This window comes from Onychostoma macrolepis, chromosome 03 (genome assembly GCF_012432095.1).
Source record: "Onychostoma macrolepis isolate SWU-2019 chromosome 03, ASM1243209v1, whole genome shotgun sequence".
Taxonomy (NCBI): Eukaryota; Metazoa; Chordata; class Actinopteri; order Cypriniformes; family Cyprinidae; genus Onychostoma; species Onychostoma macrolepis.
Genome location: NC_081157.1, coordinates 54,662,033 through 54,682,886, shown reverse-complemented (window position 1 = coordinate 54,682,886; position 20,854 = coordinate 54,662,033). Strand labels below are relative to the sequence as shown.

The following is a 20,854-nucleotide window of genomic DNA, read 5'->3' as shown; positions in this document are numbered from 1 at the left end:
TAGATTTGAAGAGTGGCTATTGGCGAGTGGAGATGGATCCTGCGAGCGTGGAGAAGACTGCATTCATAACTGCTTCAGGGTTATATGAATTTTTGTGTCTGCCCTTTGGCCTTAGAAATGCAGCTGCCTCTCTCCAGCGTTTGATGGAAGAAGTTCGTAGAGCGCACAGAAACAAGTGTTGTATGGTATACATAGACGACATCATTGTGTACTCGCCGGACATCCAAACCCACCTGCAACATCTCAAACAAGTATTCAACAGTCTGCACACTGCCGGTCTCACACTCAATCTCAAGAAATGCAAATTCATCTGCTCCTCACTGGACTATTTAGGTCACACAATCACTGCTGACGGAGTCAAGGTGAATTCTGACAAGGTTGATGCGGTCAAATCATTCCCAACACCAACGACCATAAAAGAATTACAGCGGTTCCTAGGTCTTGCGGCTTGGTATCACCGTTTCATCTCAGATTTCTCCACTAAAGTAGCACCCTTACATGCACTAAAGAAAAAAGGAGCTAAGTGGAGCTTAGATGATCTGACCAAAGCCCCGGTGTTAAATACTCCCAATTTTGATGCTTCTTTTAAAGTACAAACAGACGCCAGCGACGTTGGTTTAGGAGCAGTGTTGACACAGCAGGTGGATGGACAAGAGAAAGTGATCGCTTATGCATCCAGATTGCTGAGAAGTGCTGAGAGATCATATTCTGCATCTGAGAAGGAATGTTTAGCGGTCGTCTGGGCGGTGGAAAAGTGGCATCACTATCTTGAAGGCAGAGCATCTGAGGTAATCACTGACCATGCTTCCTTGGTTTGGCTTTTCCAGCATCCAAAACCTTCATCTAGGTTGGAAAGATGGACTATCAGACTTCAAGGCTATCACTTCACGGTTCGTTACAGAAAGGGACAATGTAATGTGGTACCTGATGTCTTGTCACGGACACATGCAGCTGAACCAACGGCTCTCCTGATGCACACACCAGCAAAACATCCCATCACTTGTGACCTACCAACGGACTTGTCTGAGATTGCTGCTGAGCAGAATAAAGACACAGAGTGCCAAGAGATCATGGTAAAAGCCAAAAATCTAAATACCACTGATCTTATGAGAACTCACTATGTTTTTAAAAATGATGTTTTATTCAGGAGTGTCCCAGACTCTAAAGGAGGTCAAAAATTGTGATACCTGCTAGCTTGAAGGATGCATTTTTAGCTCATGCCCATGACAATCCCCTCAGTGGACATTTAGGCAAATTCAAAACTCTAATGAGACTTCTAGAATTTGCTTATTGGCCATCCATGCGTTCTGACATATGGCAACACTGCAAACAGTGTGAAAAGTGTCAGCAGCATAAGCCCACAAACCTGAAGCCAGCAGGAGGTCTTCAAAGCGTGTCCATCGTTGAGCCTGGATACATGCTCGGCATGGACATTATGGGAACCGTTCCCACTGAGTACCCGCCAGAATGAATATCTTCTAGTTGTAGTAGACTATTTCTCCAAGTGGGTAGAGGTTTTCCCCATGAGATCTGCCAAATCTACCTCCATCGTTCGTATTCTCATCGAAGAGATATTTACCAGGTGGGAACACCAGCTTTCATTGTTTCCGATAGAGGCACTCAATTCACCTCAAATCTCTTGGATCAGTTATGCACTGCTTATCATCCACAATCAAACATGACTGAACGCATCAATCGAAATCTAAAAACCATGATTGTGTCATATGTTGACAATAATCATCGTAATTGGGATCAATGGATCTGCGAATTTAGATTTGCTTTGAATACAGCATGGCATGAAAGCACAAGATTTTCACCCGTTGAAGTGGCCCTTGGACGTCAATTGAAAGGACCACTACAAGTCACCTTTATTTATATAGCGCTTTTACAATACAGATTGTGTCAAAGCACTTAACAGTATCAAATTGGAGGATAGAGTGTCAGTAATGTATAATGATAAGATTAAACACTCAATTTTCAGTTAAAGGCATTTCATTATTGAACTCAGAGATGTCATTGTCTAGCTCAGTTTAGTTTAAATAGTATCTGTGCAATCAAATCGGTGATAATCGCTAGAAATTAAGTGTCCCCACTACAAAGAGCCCTTCAGGATCTGCCAGATACAGATCAACCAAGTTACAGTATCACTGATCGACAGAAACTACTGTACGAATCTGTTAGAGATTTGTGTGAAAAAATAAATAAATAAAAAAAATGCAGTCACTTAAAGTGAGCCTAAACCTGCAGCTCAATAATCAAAAACATAATTAAAACAATTTCTGTAAAAATAAATAAAAATAAATAAAAAATAAAAATAAAATATATATATTTATAAAATAATTTAAAAAGCAGCCATTAAACCTGCAGCTCAACAAGGTTTTTGGAGACATGCTCACTTTCTACACATTCATCTTTCAGTCCAAGGTATGAAGCAGGAATGTTCACCTTTCCCGGATTAAGTTTGGAGCGGTGAGGTACGAGGGTGTGTGTACATACACATAAGGAGAGAGAGAGTGGAGTGTGTTACACACACACACACGGCCTCTCTCCATACTAGTGTTGGGCAGAGCGAGGCTTCGTGAAACACTGAAACAGTCGAAGCAAATGTGTCGAGGCTTCGAAACAATTCGACACCTGTCTCTACGGTGACAGCTAGTGCTCATCTTCAAGTATTGCTCTGAAACAGCTTCGACAGAGAAGCAGTTAGACGTATTGACGAATTATAGCGTATGTTGTGTTGGTCGATTCACCGAGTGGTTTGGGGGCGTGGTTAGTGTTCTCGACTGGGATGCTGTCACCTTGGTTCCGAATATATAATTATAATAAGCATTTAAAATTTATGTTTTTATTGTTCTGTTATTGCAATGTGTTGAAACATCGGTCTGACATCTGAATGAACTCTTTGTGAATAAATGTTATTTTGGTCATGAACAATTAACATCAATCTCACTTTATTTTGTGTTTCCAAATGGAAATGTTCCCACACCACAGATGCACAGCATCTCTTGCGTGGAGCTTCCATTATTATGTAATCTATCAATATGTAATAATCTATGTATCAATTAGCCTATGATATCCTGTCTATCTCTAACTTGCTGTGCTTGTCACTATCTAACTTATATTAATGTATATGTATGCCTATATGAATGTATTAGTATATTTATCCTAATTATCTGTCAATGTCTATAGCCTATCTATCAATATCTTAATAATAACTTTTAATCTAGCCTAAATATAATTAACCAAATTGCACTATAAATATCACTATATCGCAAAATCTTTCTGCTCTCACAAAAACCCACAAAGTGAAGATGCATTCGGTTCGGTTGAGACAGATGTGTGATTTGTTCCCGACCCTGTCAATCAAACGCAGATTCGGCAGGTATGCCACGCCCACGTCTCGAAACACTTGTGACACGCCCCGATGCTTCGAATCGCTTTAGTCACGTGACATAAGTGTTTCGAATCACGCTTCGGACCAGTGTTTCCAAACATCAGATGACCATATGAAAATTTAAATATGTGTACAAGTCTGGTTTATTTTAAGCCAGCGCTTAACCATCAATGTAAAAAACTTTATATCATGAATCACTTTAAACTCATTCGGCAACATATTCCAGAGTTGAGATCCTTTACAGAGAAAGCTCTGCCCTCGTGATGTTCTACAAACCCAATCCTACAGTTTACAAGCTCTGTGCTCCTGCTCCGGCCTGTTTCATCGGATCTTTTTACCTTAATGATGACTTAGCAGATGTATATATTACTGTATCATCAGCATAGAGCTGACACTCAGCGTCTGAACAACTAGATGGAAAATCATTTATAAACAAACTAAAAATACTTCAATAACTAAAATACTTGACTTCAATTTAAAACTTTTTTATTTTTACTTTTATTCAAGTATGTTTTTGGCCATTTACTTGTACTTTTTAGTATCTCTACTTTAACTTGAGTTTAATTTTTGAGTACTTTTTACACCCCTTTCTAAAGTGAGCTGCTGATTTTGGTGCAGTAGATGATCTGGTTCTTCACACATAATGCTGAAATCTGTCAATATTGCATCATTTCCAGTGTGTGTGTATCTTCTGCAGTCAGACTCACTGTTCTGGACGATGTCCTGCATCTTCTTCCAGACTCTGAAGGGCAGGTTGCCCAAGTAACGTGGCACATGAATCAAAGCTCCAGAAGGCGTCTGTGGATCCGGCTGTGATGAGATCTGGACTCTGGAAGAACATTCAGGATCAGAACCGCAGTGGCTTTGGATCAGAAGCAGAGAGACCAGAGACACCAGCAGATCACTCACCTTTCCATTGAGACTGGAAACTCCTGCAGAACAAACACACCATTGATCATCAACAACTCAATCAATCAATCAATCAATCAATCAATCATCTGAAATCAGACCTTCAGAAAGCAGACGTCACTGGCTTTCATCATCTCCTCCATGTCTTTGATTGTGTGTGAAAGAGCTGAGATGTGTCTGTTCATCTCCTCCAGCTTCTCCTTCATCATCTGCTTCTTCTGCTCCTCTTCCTCCCTCAGTGCAGTGATTGTAGCTTCTTCTTCATCTCTGAGAAACTGATGAAGCTTCTCAAACTGCTGTTTAATCTGACGCTCTGTGTGCTCAGCTTGAGACTGAAATCAAACCACATTCACTTCAATCGTCTCCATCAACACACATCAACACAATCACATCATTCAGATCTGAGAGAAACTCAGAGACCGACATATAACGCATCCAGAAGCAGATTGATGATCGTCATTTACACAAATAATCAGCTGCAGTCCATTATATTAAATATATCAGATCATAACTGTATATAGTGATCTACAGCTGTAATGAAATGACTCTGGATTCTGTTTCCTCACCTTGATGTGTTCAAATGTTTTCTCAAACTCTCCTTTCATTTTTTCATTGTGTTGAAGTTTCTCTTGTAATGATTTCAGTGCTGTATTGAGCTCCTCCTAGAATTAAATAAAATACATAAAACACCAGATTACAGTGAAAAAGAAGAGAAGACGATACAGTGATATGATCATATAATGCTGTGCAAAAGTATTTGCACCCATCCTGATTTCCTCTTTTACATCTCATACTAAATTCATTCAGAAATTAAAACCTGCCATAAAACAAACACAACCTGAGTGAACACAAAGCAGTTTGTGAATGACAATGCTATTTATTAAAGCAAAATAGTTATCCAATACCAGCTGGGCCTGTGTGAAAATATTTGCCCCCGTAGTGATTAATTCCCCAAATCTATGTAACTTTATTGATAATGGAGTTCAGCTGAACTAAACACAACCAGCTCTGATCAATCAAATCAACACTTAACCCTTAATCGGTCCTTGGGGTCTATCTGACCCCAATGGAATTTTCCTTTATTTTTAAAAAATGTTCCCTTCATCTCAGGGGCATGAGACTCTGTGACTTTTCCTAAATAATCTATCTAAACACACACAAAAAAACTGGACTTGATTTGGTTGTTCTAAAGGTGTGTAAAAAAAGAATTACCGTTTAAGGTCCTTGGGGTCAGATTGACCCCACATTGAAAATGAATAGGAAAAGTGAAAAAAATTATTTTTTTTGTTTCATTTGTTTTCATTGGTCAAAAAAAGTAGTAAACCCAGTATAAATCTGAAAAGTTTTACATTTTTATAAAGGCCTGGATCTAGAGCACAAATGCAAATTGGAACGAACATTCTATCTCATACGCACACACACACACACACACACACACAAACACACACGTGTGTGTGACTGCAATAGAGTGCATTTTTACAGAAATTGGCATATAAAATCAACAAATTTGGCATAAATCTGAAAATTTCCACTCATAAATGAAGGACTGGTACTAGAGCACAAATGCAACATGGAACAAGCATGTTCACTCACTCTCTCACACACACACACACACACACACAGGTGTGACATAGGTGTCCAGTGCATTTTTTAGATTTTGGCAAATAAAATGCACAGAACATAAATGCATAACAATGTGACACACACACACACACACACACACAGAGAGAGAGAGAGACATTTCTGCAAATTTATGTAACATAATTTGCAAAAGCAGACCATTCAAAAGACACCAGACAATAACAACAAATTCTAACCTTTGACAAAAATATGGATTTTTTTTTATATATTTTAGAATTTTTAAATATATTTTCACAAAATATATATCATAAAGTTGCAAGGAGAAGCTGAAACATGAAGAAAAATTGACTTGACACCGAACTGAAAATGAATAAGTCCCTATGGACCTCTGCTGGATATATGTGGTCATTGCACTTTCTTTCTTTAACTGTAATTCCTAAAGTTTTTATTCTAACCTGCAGATGGCAGTATTCTATCCCTAACACATGGGCCAATATCTAGAAACCATTTATTTTTAATTTAGGTCATAATTTAAGTGATTTTTTAATAAAAAAATAATTTTTCATAAGCCAATTTATGGCGTAGTTGAATAATTGTGCAGTAAATAGGTAAAAAACTATCAAATATCCACAAAAACGCAGCATAAATGTATAGTTGAGAAGTAAATAAAAAAATGATATATAGTTTGTCATATAAAAAATTTATATTTCCTTATGCAATCGCTCTGTAAAAATTTGGGGTCTATCTGACCCCAAGGACCTTAAACGTAAACCCTACTCGAGGGGCGATGTAGGGTTAAACAGGACTTTAAAACATCATGAAGTTGGCTAAAAGCTGTTTCTCTCACCTTATATGAAGGAATAACTTCATCAGTGGGTCTGAATGTGTGATTGACGTGTTTCTGTGAATTAACACACACTACACACACCAGCTGTTTGTCCTCCAGACAGAAGAGTTTGAGTTTCTCACTGTGTAAACTGCAGATCTCCTCAGATCCTGATGAACGCCTCTCATTTCTCTCCTTCAGGAACGACTCACACAAGTTTTTTAACACTAGATTACACGGAGCCTGTTCTCTTGAGGATCTTCTGCAGACGGGACACTCCTGGGTTTTCTTGGTTCTCCAGAACTGTTGAAGACACTCTTTACAGAAACTGTGACTACATGATAAAACAACAGGATTCTTGAAGATTTCATGACATACAGGACAAGAAAAATCATATTCAGATAGAGAAGTCATTTCCACTCTTTGAGCTCCAGCAATCTAAACTTTACTTTCACTTTCTGAACAACAGTTTGAAAGATGAATCACCACGAGAATCACAAAGATCTGCTGTCTATTCAGAAACAAACTTCACAAAGATCCTTCTGTAAAGTGTTTCTCTTGGTTCTTCACTGACGGCTGATTCTTTATCGGTTTTGTCAGTAGAGAAGAGAGTAAATGTGACAGAAAGCAGAAATAACACGTCAGTCTCTTCCTGGTAAGAGCTGTAAGAGGGAGGAGTTTATGATCAGGTGACTGTGTTTAAACAAGTCAGACAGAGACATCAGGATTTCTGCAGGTGACATCTTAACAAATTCTATTCAAACTGAACTTGCACTGAAACATTAAAATAAACTTATAAAACCTTGGATAAAACACAAAAGATCAATGACAGCAAAAGACATCAACACACAGCAAAAGTAATGCAAAACAACAGCGGGCACGGGTCTCTTCACGTGATCACCGCTGCTCTTTGGATATTTTATAGCTTAGTTTATTCTATATAGTGCCTTTCTGCAAACTCAAGGTCGCTTTACAATATCATAACAAAAAAATAAAAAATGACAGTGGACAGAAAAACAATACAGATAAACATAAAATACATGATGTGAATCAGATCATAAGTCAGAGATCAGACAAACAAGGAAAAGGAAAAGACATGTTTTAAGGTGGGTTTTGAAATCATGTAATGATGAGATCACAAATGTGTTTGAGAATATAATTCCAGAGTGAGGGGGCAGAGGAACAAAACGCCCATCCACCAGATGATGCTAAATTGTGCCGTGGATTTACCAGCTGACCAGTCGCTGTCTTGGAATTATAAAGTTATATCTGCATTCTGAACAGTTTTGAGATTTTCAGCTTCAAAGTTCCTGCATTCCATAGACTTCTGTAGATAGAACCCTTTTTGTTTTCTAAAAACGGCCCAAAATGTACACAGCTTACAAAAGAAACATCACATAATGTAAATAAGTTGTCACAGAATAAGAATGTGAGAATAACTCCATTTTGACAAAAATGTCAGACAGAACTCTATAATTCCAAGGTGACGCAGTATCAGAAGATCATAACTGGGGAGTGAATGAATGAGATCGGGTTCACTGAGTGAAGACATGTGAGGAGTCAAAGATCATACCCAGGTTTTTAATGGTGGTGGAAGGTCAAGACTCCAGCAATGCTGACATTGTTGCTACAGAAATGAGCTACATTTTTTGGTGAACCAACAAGTAGATCTATTTCATCAGTGTTGAGTTTGAGAAAGTTACTGGTCATCCAAGCATTTATATCATTAATAAAAGCCGATATGGAGTTGTTGGGAAAAGGAGAGCTGTGCTGAGAATGGATATAGACCTGAGTGTCGTCTGCATAGCAATGGAAGTTGATGACGGATAATGTTACCTAAAGGAAGCATGTAGAGGATGAAGAGTAAAGGCCCGAGAACAGAACCCTGAGGAACACCGTGAGAGACAGGGACAGTAGAGGACTTAGCCTGGTGGACAGCGATGTAGTGCTGACGGTCAAACAGGTAAGAAGTGAACCAAGATAGGGCAGTTCCAGAAATACCAAGAGCAGAGAGACGTGAGATGAGAATACTGTGAGAGATTGTGTCAAAAGCAGAGGAAAGGCTTAAAAGAATGATATGAGTCAGTGGCCATGAGGAGGTCATTGACAACTTTAGAGAGAGTGAAAACCGGTGTGTGTGTGTGTGTGTGTGTAATTATGATGATTTACACACGTATAATCTGCATGCACATAGCAATACAGATACATATTCTATTCTAATGCTATTCTTTAAAAAAAACTTGCCCCTTTTAGACTTGCACTCTATTCATTTACCATCTGCTTATTTTCTTTAAAAAAAAAAGAAAAAAAAAACTAACACTAGCTTCTCTGTTATTTTTGTATTCTATCTATTTCTTTCCTTTTTATTTATTATACAATTAACAAAAACAAAAAAGGCCTCTAACACTACCTTGTTCTATTCTTTTTCTATTCGATATGTTTTATTTTTATTAATTATATAAAAAACCTTCTTGTTTGTACTACGTTAAGCTGACTGAGATTGTTATAGCACTTGCATATTATTGCTCTTTTGTTAGTTTTGATTGCTTCCATTGTCTTCATTTGTAAGTAGCTTTGGATAAAAGTGTCTGTTAAATAACTAAATTAATTTAAATTTAATTATATATACTAAATATATATATATATATAAACAATTTGTATTGAGGGAAAGTAAAGTACATATTTATAGTATAGCCTAATGTTTAAGTTTCTTAATAATTCTGTAAGTGATATTAAAATGCGACTTATACACCGATGCAACTTATGTGTTTTTTCCTGAAGTATTACAATAATTCTTCAGGAAAAAACACATAAGTTGCATCGGTGTATAGAGTGATGTAATTAAATTTCTAAATGTTGAGAATTTCTAAAATAATTGCATTTAAAACATTTGGAAGTATAAATACAATCCAACTGGCATCGACTATCCGTTTAAAAACAACGCTAAAAAAGGTATTTACAACCCGAATTCTGGAAATGTTGGGATGATTTTTAAATTTGAACAAAATGAAAACTAAAAGACTTTCAAATCACACGAGCCAATATTTTATTCACAATAGAACATAGCCTCCACATGTGAAGACGGACTAATGTAAAGTCCGAATGTGGCCTAATGGTTAGGGAGTCGGGCTTGTAACCTGAAGGTTGCTGGTTCGATTCTCGCGCCGGCAGGAATTGAAGGTGGGGATTGTGAATGAACAGCACCTTCGATACCATGACTAAGGCGCCCTTGAGCAAGGCACCGAACCCCTAATTGCTCCCCGGGCGCTGGAGCAAGGCTGCCCACTGCTCCAGGTGTGTGTTCACTGTGTGTGTGTGTGCACTTGTTCACTACTCACTGCTGTGTGTGTGCACTTGGATGGGTTAAATGCAGAGCACCATTTCGAGTATGGGTCACCATACTTGACAATACGTCACGACTTACTTCAGTATCATTTCTATCTTCCCTCACACACTCTCTTTTCCTATCCTCTTGACCTGGATTCGTCCAGAAGACTCAGCAACCCCAGCTGCACTCTCTACTAATTTCTCTTTCTCTCACACCCCACGTCAAGTTGGCCGGGGTGGGGGCACTGGTCTGCTCGTTTCAAACAACTGGAAATACTCAACCCACTCCCTTCTATGCAATTACAACTCATTTGAATCTCATGCCATTACTAGGGCTGGGTATTGTTTAAAAATGTAACCGATACCGATACCTCGAGTTTGATACCGGTTCCTGAACGATACTTTTTTCGATACCAATTTTATGAAAACAGTTTTAACAGGATTACATTATCTCAGAAAAACTTTGGTTTTATTTTTTCAGCTTGTTGACATTTATACAGACTCATAGCCTCGTCTCCTGAGCCACTGCACAAAGGAACAAAATATATCCAACACAATAAATCAGTGCAAATAATTTGAATAAAGTTCAAATAGTTTTCAGTTTACACATCTGTTAGGCTACATTTACACTAGTGTGTGTTCATTTTAAAACACAGCTCAGACAGAATCATCATTTCTATTCATTTATTCTAGGTTGTTAAAGACTTCAAGAAATCGATCATCTTTATCCACTTTCATAAGTGGGTGTTTTATTTTCTTTCACCATATGTTTTATTGTTATTAAATTCTGGTGTAGTATGTCTAATTATTTGAATGCATAAAAACTTAAGTTTATTCAAATGTATTCTTAAAATAGCCTCATGAAATGTTTTATTTTTCCTCAGAAATTCTGTGTTCTGGTTTTCAAATGAAGGCATAAAACATTAATTTCATTGATCTTTAAATTATTGAAAATCAAAGTTTATTTATTTTGGCAAACAAAGGGGGTTTAATATTAAAATTAAAACATGAAAGAAATGTTGTGTGATCATTACTTAAAAAAATAAAGTTTTAATTTTAATAGTAGCCTAGTAGTAGCAGTATGTACATTCTGCTGAACAATAGTAATGTATTTCTGCCGCAGTGTCTTCCAAGTAAAACCGAACATTTATTTTGACGGCTTGCCGTGAATACCTTACAGTTCTGTGTGTATATGATCATATGACGCTAGTTTTACTCAAATCAAATGGTAAAATGCTCATGAAGTGACTCTCAGAGCAGTGAAATCATCGCCTACTTCCACTCACTATTAAGAATCTACATCCCCTCCAGAAGTCTGAGATCTGCTAGTGAGCGACGCCTCGTGGTACCATCACAGAGACGGTCAAAATCACTCTCCAGAACATTCTCGTTCACCATTCCTGGCTGGTGGAATGATCTTCCCACCCATATCCGGAGCGCTGGATCCCTGTCAATCTTCAAGCAACAGCTGAAAACTCATCTCTTTCGACAGCACTTGACTTCATCCTAAATTTAAATTTTTTTTAATGTCTTTCTTCCTTGCTAGCTTGTACTTATTTGAACAATGCCTGAGAAAGCAGACTGGCAATATTCTAAAAAATGCAAGCATCATGTTAAGAAATGGCTAAAGACATGCTAATCATGTTAGCAACATGCTAACAACATACTAATCGTGTTAATGTGATGCTAACATGTTAATCATGCTTGCATAATGCTAAATGTCTTAGCAACCACGCAGCAACTGGCTAGCAACTACCAAGAACACCCTAGCAACACCTTAGCAACCACCTAGCAATCACCCTAAACACTCTAGCACCCATCAAGAACACACTAGAGCCATTGGGAATCAGAGTTGGGTCACGCTTTGATCTCGCTGCCGCGCAGTCACGTGGTTCATGAAGCTCTCAATATGTTTGAATGGGTCTAAGTAGGATAGACAGCAGTTTCACTATATTTTCAGCAATTTCTAGCGATTATTAACACATCATATGCATTGATTGTGCATTGATAACTAAGCTGACTACGCTTTACAATAGCATTTTATTCTGGGGAGTGATGAAGAGACAGCAGTAATATTTTTTTTCTAATATGCTTATTATTTACATTACAATTAACGGAATATTTGGGGTTAAAATAGAGAAAATGTTTTTAAATTCCAGTGCAAAGAGGCAAATTAGAGGCGTTTGGTGGCCAGAAAAATAATTCCTATGTAATGCCATGGTTTAACCACTAGATGCCCGTATGGCTGTGTAATAAATATAGCCTACATATATTTAGCTCTACTCTAGTTGCGCTAAAGAGTTTCACCGGTCATATTAGCTTGATTATTTATTTATTTATTTAATGTTTTGAATTGTATATTTAGACATTATAAAACACTCAATGTTTACAAGTTTTGCTTTTTTTTTTTTTTTTAAATGTTGAATTTAAAAAACATTAATTACTCACATCCCAGTATTATTTTATTATATGTTTATGTAAGAAGACAATAAAAATTAATGTTAAAAAAGGCCAGCAAATACAGAATTTAACCCAATAAATAATGAAAATAATGTTTAAAAAAACACAAGGACACCAACTGCATTGCTCCTGATGATCAGTAAAAACTTGGTTTTGAAAACATCATCTCGGCCTCACGGATGAACAAAGCGGTAGTCATGTTTTTAAAATCTGAGTTACTTGTCAATGAGTTGACTGTGAGCGGAACATGGGTGAAGGAAATTTTTGTTCCGGTAACCCCTCTATCGGCTCCAGCAACTAAAGTTACCGTTTCCAATGTTCCCCCTTTCATATCTGATGAAGCTATCGTGAAAGACTTATTGAGATTTGGTAAGATCGCAAGTCCCGTTAATGGGCCCCAATTATGGGTAATGAAAGGTTCATATTTTGGTTTTGGGAGTATAGGGTTAGGGTTAGGAATAGATTGAATAGAAAAAGGATAGAGAAGCTAGTGTTAGTTTTTTGTTTTTTGTCCCCCAAGAAAACAAGCAGTTAGTAAATGAATAGAGTGCAAGTCTAAAAGGGGCAAGTTTTTTACATTTGTTTTAAAGAATATAATTAGAATAGAGATTGCTACAGTTAAAGGGTCAAATAAAGATGGAAGAGATGTGTTTTAGGCAATTCTTGAAGATGGCTAAGGATTCAGCTGCTGGGATTAAGTTGGGCAGGTTATTCCACCAGGAGGAAATAAACATTTATAAAAAATCTGTGAAAGTGATTTTGTGCCTTTGGGGTGAACAATAAAGCGTCATTCACTTGCAGAAAGCAAGCTTCTAGAGGCACATAACTCTGAAGTAATGAATTAAGGTGAAGGGGTGCAGAGCCAGTGCTGGTTTTGCAGGCAAACATCAATGCCTTGAATTTTATGCCATGTGGTCTTTTTGGCTCATTAAAAATTAATCTTGCTGCCACGTTCTGGATTAATTGTAGAGGTTTGATGGAACCGGCTGGAAAACCTGCCAAGAGAGCATTGCAATAGTCCAGCCTGGACAGAACAAGAGCTTGAACAAGGAGTTGTGAAGCATGTTCCGAAAAGAAAGGGCCTGATCTTCTTGATGTTGAATAAAGCAAATCTGCAGGACCGGGCAGTTGTGGTCTGAGAAAGTCAGCTGATCATCAATCATAACTCCAAGGTTTCTGGCTGTTTTTGAAGGAGTTATGGTTGATGTGCCTAACAGGATGGTGAAATTGTGATGAAACGATGGGTTTGATGGAACCACAAGCAGTTCTGTCTTGGCAAGGTTGAGTTAAAGGTGATGGTCTATGGCGTCAAATCTATGCCATTAATAACCGAGCGCACCACTTATGCTGGCGCGCGCGGTAAATCACTTCCGCGAGAGGAAAACAGATCTACACGCGAGGAAACGGCAGCACGCGAGCTAATTTCAAACACTCGCGCGCGCGTCACTTGTCCTCTGCGCGCAATACAAGCCCGCGTGATCATCCCCCACATCCTCGCGCTCGATCTTCTCTCACCCGCTCACGCCAACACTTCTATTTTTGTCAGTCGTGGGGCGGGGCTTGCTGTTTTAATTGTTATCTCTAAAGCCATTGGTTACTTCCCCTTTTCCGGAAGTCAGCTGTGATTGGACGCCTGTGAAAAGGTCTATCTGTCTATCAACAGACCAGATGCAAGTTGTCATTTATTTTTTTTTTTTTGTTTTTATAAATATAAGTAGGGTAAAGTGCAGAACCCTCTTACAATGAAAGAATATATTACCATCAACCCCTAAAATTTGACATAGTAATACAAAATATATTAAAAGGTTTATACAGCAACTCTTGCTTATTTATATGAACAAATAATTTGTTCATCCAAAGGTCCTTTGAACCAATTTGGGATTTACAGTCATGTACATTTACAATTTACATTTATGCATTTAGCAGACGCTTTAAAAGCAACTTACAGTGCATTCAGGTTATACATTACTGTTATTTTTTTATCAGTATGTGTGTTCCCTGGGAATTGAACCCATGGCCTTTTGCGCTACTAACACAATGCTCTACCACTGAGCCACAGGAACACTTATTATTTTTTACAATTATTTAATGGACACTTCTCACATTTTTGAGGTTGTATATAAATATGGTTGGGTAAGCGTATAGTGGTGAACTACAACTAATTCAGCATATAGCAACAAGTTGACTATTAGCTTTATATTATTTTATTTTCATTTTGCAAAGTTAATATAGCCCAAGCTTTATGTTGTATGAAAATTTCAAATATAACCTTTTTGGTAGATTTACCATGCTAATAAGATGGGGATATCTTCCCCATATTCGGGGAGAAGCCGAATATTCACCAGAAGAGACGGACAGCAGCTCGTAAGTGTTGCGATACTTAGTCATAGATCTGTTGTTTAAATTATTTACTTGCTGTTGGGAAGGAATACTTTCGTTTCCCTTCTATTTCTATTCTGCATTTTCGTTGAGGTTTCGTTGTTTGATTGCACTTTCTGTTAATTATAATAATTTGCACCTCGGCTAAGAAGGAACCTGGATCATTTTCATCGCTCCTTGCAAGCGAAGTGTTAGTTTCGTCTTGAGTTATTTGCACAAGGCTATTGGCTGGGCCAATCAGAAGCCGGCCACAGCGACTGTAAAAGTATTTAAACTGCCTGTTCGCTATTACAAGTCGGGAGAAGCCGAATATTCACCAGAAGAGACGGACAGCAGCTCGAACCTGGATCATTTTCATTGCTCCTTGCAAGCGAAGTGTTAGTTTCGTCTTGAGTTATTTGCACAAGGCTATTGGCTGGGCCAATCAGAAGCCGGCCACAGCTGTTTTCACGGTAGTGTGTTAGGCTGTATTTATCAGAGGTCCGAGCGCTGAAGCGGAAGCGTTCAGCCTCCTCGTGTGAAGACCGACGAGGGTAAAGACCATCGACTTTTCCTGCGCGACTTTAACCGAGCAACGACACCGGCGACACACTTAAGTATCTTTTCTTTTTCCCCTTCCCTTACACACTCTCCGTTTCTATCCTCTTTCCTGCCACCTCTATCATGTGTTTCCAAACTATTCGGTTCTCTCTCAACCACGCTCTAACGTCCCACGCAGACGGCAACGTAATCCTGCTAACCTGCGCCTTATCTCTACCTCCTTCACTACACCTCTTTCCTTCTCTGTGGGTCTCTGGAATTGTCAGTCAGCTGTCAACAAAGCTGACTTCATTTCTGCTTTTCTTTAAAATCCACGCTCAGCATCTTGGGCTTGACTGAGACCTGGATTCGTCCAGAAGACTCAGCAACCCCAGCTGCTCTCTCTACTAATCTCTCTTTCTCTCACACCCCGGCAAGTTGGCGGGGTGGAGGCACTGGTCTGCTCATTTCTAACAATTGGAAATACTCAACCCGCTCTTCCCTATGCAATTACAACTCATTTGAATCTCATGCCATTACTGTATCAGCTCCGATAAAACTCCAGATTGTGGTCATTTACCGTCCCCTAGCCAAATTCTAGCCACCTTCCTAGAGGAGCTGGACGGGCTGCTGTCCTCTTCGTGGAGGATGGCACTCCACTCCTAGTCTTTGGTGATTTCAACATTCACCTAGACAAGCCTTATGCTACAGACTTCCATTCACTCCTAGCTTCGTTTGATCTCAAACGCCTTACCACTACTAGCACGCACAAATCAGGCAACCAACTTGACTTAATTTACACGCAATTGTACTGCAGATAACATTCTGGTACAACCGCTACATACTTGGACCATTTCTTCATTACATTTACATTACACTTTGCTTCTCCTGTGCCACCAACCCCTACCAGTTACTTTTAGACGAAACCTGCGCTCCCTTTCTCCTTCCCATCTCTCCTCTGTAGTATCCTCCTCTCTTCCATCACCCACCCATTTCTCATCTCTGGATGTAAACGCAGCTACTGAGACTTTATGCTCTACCTTAACCTCTTGTCTAGACGACATTTGTCCTCTCTCCTCTAGGCCAGCACGGGCTGCTCCTTCCAACCCCTGGTTATCCGAGGTTCTTTGTGAACATCGGACTACACTCAGAGCGGCAGAGAAAATGGCGCAAATCAAACGATCTGTCGGACCTCAGTAGGTACCAGTCTATGCTCACATCCTTCTCTGCTAAAGTCCACACTGCCAAATCCTCACATTTCCGCAACAAGATCGACAGCGCTCCAGACATGCGTAATCTCTTCAGAACATTTAATTCCTCCTCTGTCCCCTCCACCTCCTCCCACCACCTCTATTACAGCTGATGACTTTGCCACTTTCTTTACAGACAAAACTAGATCAATCAGTGGTCAGTTTTCACCTCCACGCACACAGGACCCTCACCCTACCACATCCACTGCTAAAACTCCCATCTTTTCTTTCTGTCCACTCACTGAAGCTGAAGTATCCAAGCTTCTCCTCTCCAACCATCCTACAACATGTCCTCTTGACCCAATCCCCTCACACCTTCTCCAAGCAATCTCACCCACACTCTTACCTGCACTCACACACATCATCAACACATCCCTACTCACAGGTAACTTCCCCATTGCGTTCAAGCAGGCTCGGGTAACCCCACTGCTCAAAAAACCTACATTAAACACTTCTCTTATAGAAAACTACAGACCTGTCTCTCTCCTTCCGTTCATAGCGAAAACACTTGAACGAGTTGTCTTCAACCAAGTCTCACTGTTTCTTTCACAGAACGACAAACTGGATGCTAAACAGTCAGGTTTCAGGAGGGCCATTCAACTGAGACTGCGCTTCTCTCGGTCACTGAAGCCCTGCGAATTGCAAAAGCCCATTCCAAATCATCAGTCCTCATTCTGCTGGACCTATCTGCCGCTTTTGACACTGTCAATCATCAGATACTCCTGTCCACCCTCTCATCACTGGGCATCTCTGGCATTCCACTTCGCTGGTTTGAATCCTATCTCACTGGTAGGTCTTTCAGGGTGGCCTGGGAGGTGAGGTATCCAAAGCACATCAACTGGTCACTGGGGTTCCTCAGGGATCAGTTCTTGAACCCTCCTCTTCTCCACATACACTACATCACTGGGTCCCATCATACAGGCACATGGATTCTCATACCATTGCTACGCTGATGACACACAGCTCTACCTCTCTTTTCAACCAGATGATCCAACGGTAGCTGCAAGGATCTCAGGTTGCCTGGCGGACATCTCGGCATGGATGAAAGAACATCACCTGCAGCTCAACCTGGCAAAGACTGAGCTTCTTGTCCTCCCTGCCACTCCGACTCTACAGCATGACTTCACGATCCAGTTAGGTTCATCAACAATAACCCCATCAACTTCGGTCAGAAATCTTGGTGTAATCTTTGATGATCAGCTGACCTTCAAAGACCACATTACAAAAACTGCTCGATCTTGCAGGTTTGCACTATATAACATCAGAAAGATCAGGCACTTTCTGACAGAGCATGCTGCACAACTTCTTGTCCAGGCCCTTGTCATTTCTAGGCTGGACTATTGCAATGCTCTTCTGGCTGGACTTCCGTCTAACACAGTCAAACCTCTACAAATGATTCAGAATGCAGCGGCACGACTGGTCTTCAACGAGCCCAAAAGAGCCCATGTTACACCTCTCTTTATCTCCCTGCACTGGCTACCAATCACGGCTCGCATCAAGTTCAAGACACTGATGCTTGCATATAGAACAACCACTGGCTCAGCACCCGTTTACTTGCACTCTCTGTTAACAAACTACATCCCTCCAGAAATCTGAGATCTGCTAGTGAGCGGCGCCTCGTGATACCATCACAGAGAGGCGCAAAATCACTCTCTAGATCATTCTCATTCACCATTCCTGGCTGGTGGAACGATCTTCCCACCTCTATCCGGAATGCTGGATCCCTGTCAATCTTCAAGCAACAACTGAAAACTCATCTCTTTCGACAGCACTTGACTTCATCCTAAACTTAAAAAAAAAAAAAAAAAAACTTAAAAAAAAAAAAAAAAATTCTCTTTACTTATTCCTTCCTTTGGTAGTTTGTATTTATTTGAACAATGCCTGAGACTTGGTGTTGCAAGCACTTCGTATGTCTGATTGCCTCTTCAAGATTAATCGCTCTATGTATTCCCCAATTGTAAGTCGCTTTGGATAAAAGCGTCTGCTAAATGACTAAATGTAAATGTAAATGTAATAACCGTGGAAACGTGTCATTAAAATCTATAAAAAAGGGTTTATGCAGATTGAGGCTGATGTATGGGAGGATATGATTCCGTAAATGATTGTACTTTGTACAGACACATTAAGATCTAACAGAGAAATAGAATAACCAAATAATGCAATTTCTGGATCAGGTGTAAAAACACAACCATACATATCCGAGAACCATTTAAATATGTCACACCAGAAATCGTATAGTTTTGGACATGTCCAAAAGAGATGGGTCAGAGAGCCTTCTGCAGATTTACACCTGTCACAAATAGGAGAGATAGTAGGAAAAATTCTGTGCAATTTAGATTTTGAATAGTGCAGTCTATGCATCACCTTACATTGAATTAACTGACGCCTAGAACTAATAGAGCAAGATCGAATCCTGCTGAGGCTCTCCTCCCATACATCAGCCTCAATCCGCATAAACCCTTTTTTATAGATTTTAATGACACGTTTCCACGGTTTTTAGCATGGTAAATCTACCAAAAAGGTTATATTTGAAATTTTCATACAACATAAAGCTTGGGCTATATTAACTTTGCAAAATGAAAATAAAATAATATAAAGCTAATAGTCAACTTGTTGCTATATGCTGAATTAGTTGTAGTTCACCACTATACGCTTACCCAACCATATTTATATACAACCTCAAAAATGTGAGAAGTGTCCATTAAATAATTGTAAAAAATAATAAGTGTTCCTGTGGCTCAGTGGTAGAGCATTGTGTTAGTAGCGCAAAAGGCCATGGGTTCAATTCCCAGGGAACACACATACTGATAAAAAAATAACAGTGATGTATAACCTGAATGCACTGTAAGTTGCTTTTAAAGCGTCTGCTAAATGCATAAATGTAAATTGTAAATGTACATGACTGTAAATCCCAAATTGGTTCAAAGGACCTTTGGATGAACAAATTATTTGTTCATATAAATAAGCAAGAGTTGCTGTATAAACTTTTAATATATTTTGTATTACTATGTCAAATTTTAGGGTTGATGGTAATATATTCTTTCATTGTAAGAGGGTTCTGCACTTTACCCTACTTATATTTATAAAAATAAAATAAAAAAATAAATGACAACTTGCATCTGGTCTGTTGATAGACAGATAGACCTTTTCACAGGCGTCCAATCACAGCTGACTTCCGGAAAAGGGGAAGTAACCAATGGCTTTAGAGATAACAATTAAAACAGCAAGCCCGCCCACGACTGACAAAAATAGAAGTGTTCGGAGCGGGTGAGAGAAGATCGGCGAGGATGTGGGGGATGATCACGCGCGCGGGAGGGCTTGTATTGCGCGCAGAGGACAAGTGACGCGCGCGCGAGTGTTTGAAATTAGCTCGCGTGCTGCCGTTTCCTCGCGTGTAGATCTGTTTTCCTCTCGCGGAAGTGATTTACCGCGCACGCCAACATAAGTGGTGTGCTCGGTTATTAATGGCATAGATTTGACGCCATAATGGTCCTTCATCAAGCAAGAAATGTCTGTTAGACAAGCTGAGATGCGAGGAGCTATTGTCGGATCATCAGGATGGAATGAGAGGCAGGGTTGAGTGTCATCAGCAGAGCAGTGATATGAAAAGCCATGTTTCTGAATGACAGAACCTAGTGATGCCATGTAGACAGGGAAGAGAAGTTGTCCAAGAACTGAGCCCAGAGGCACCCCAGTAGGTAGATGCTGCGACTTGGACACCTCACCTCTCCAAGATACCTTGAAGGACCTGGAGTGCGGTTCCTGAGATGCTCTTTGCCAATAGGATTTACAGGAGGATCTGGTGGTTAACCGTGTCAAAAGCAGCGGACAGATCCAGCAAGATGTGTATTGAAGATTTGGAATCCGCTCTTGCCAGTCTTAGGGCTTCAACAACTGAGAGCAAAGCAGTCTCGGTTGAATGTCCACTTCTGAAACCAGACTGGTGGCTGTCGAGGAGGTTGTTCTGTGTGAGAAAGGCAGAGACTTGGTTGAACTCAACTCATTCAAGTGTTTTACCAATGAAAGTAAGAAGGGAAACCGGTCTGTAGTTCTCTGAAAGAGATGGGTTACGGTTGGGTTTCTTAAGTAGTGGGGTTATATGATCTTGTCTAAATGCTGAGGGACAAACACCAGTGTGAAGGGATGTGTTAGAGCCCATGTTACACCTCTCTTTATCTCATTGCATTGGCTACCAATCGCAGCTCGCAT

At 39.6% G+C, this 20,854-nt stretch overlaps 1 protein-coding gene across 1 annotated transcript; it reads right to left on the bottom strand.

The window, feature by feature from the left end:
- Positions 1-3,863: 3,863 nt before the first annotated feature.
- On the bottom strand, positions 3,864-7,518 carry LOC131536540 (E3 ubiquitin-protein ligase TRIM35-like). Its single transcript, XM_058769545.1, has 5 exons — positions 6,732-7,518; positions 4,870-4,965; positions 4,405-4,635; positions 4,304-4,326; positions 3,864-4,223 (listed from the first exon to the last, which is right to left on the bottom strand). The coding sequence occupies exons 1-5, from the start codon at positions 7,122-7,124 to the stop codon at positions 3,944-3,946; spliced, it is 1,023 nt and encodes a 340-aa protein (XP_058625528.1). The 5' UTR covers positions 7,125-7,518; the 3' UTR covers positions 3,864-3,943.
- Positions 7,519-20,854: the final 13,336 nt, after the last annotated feature.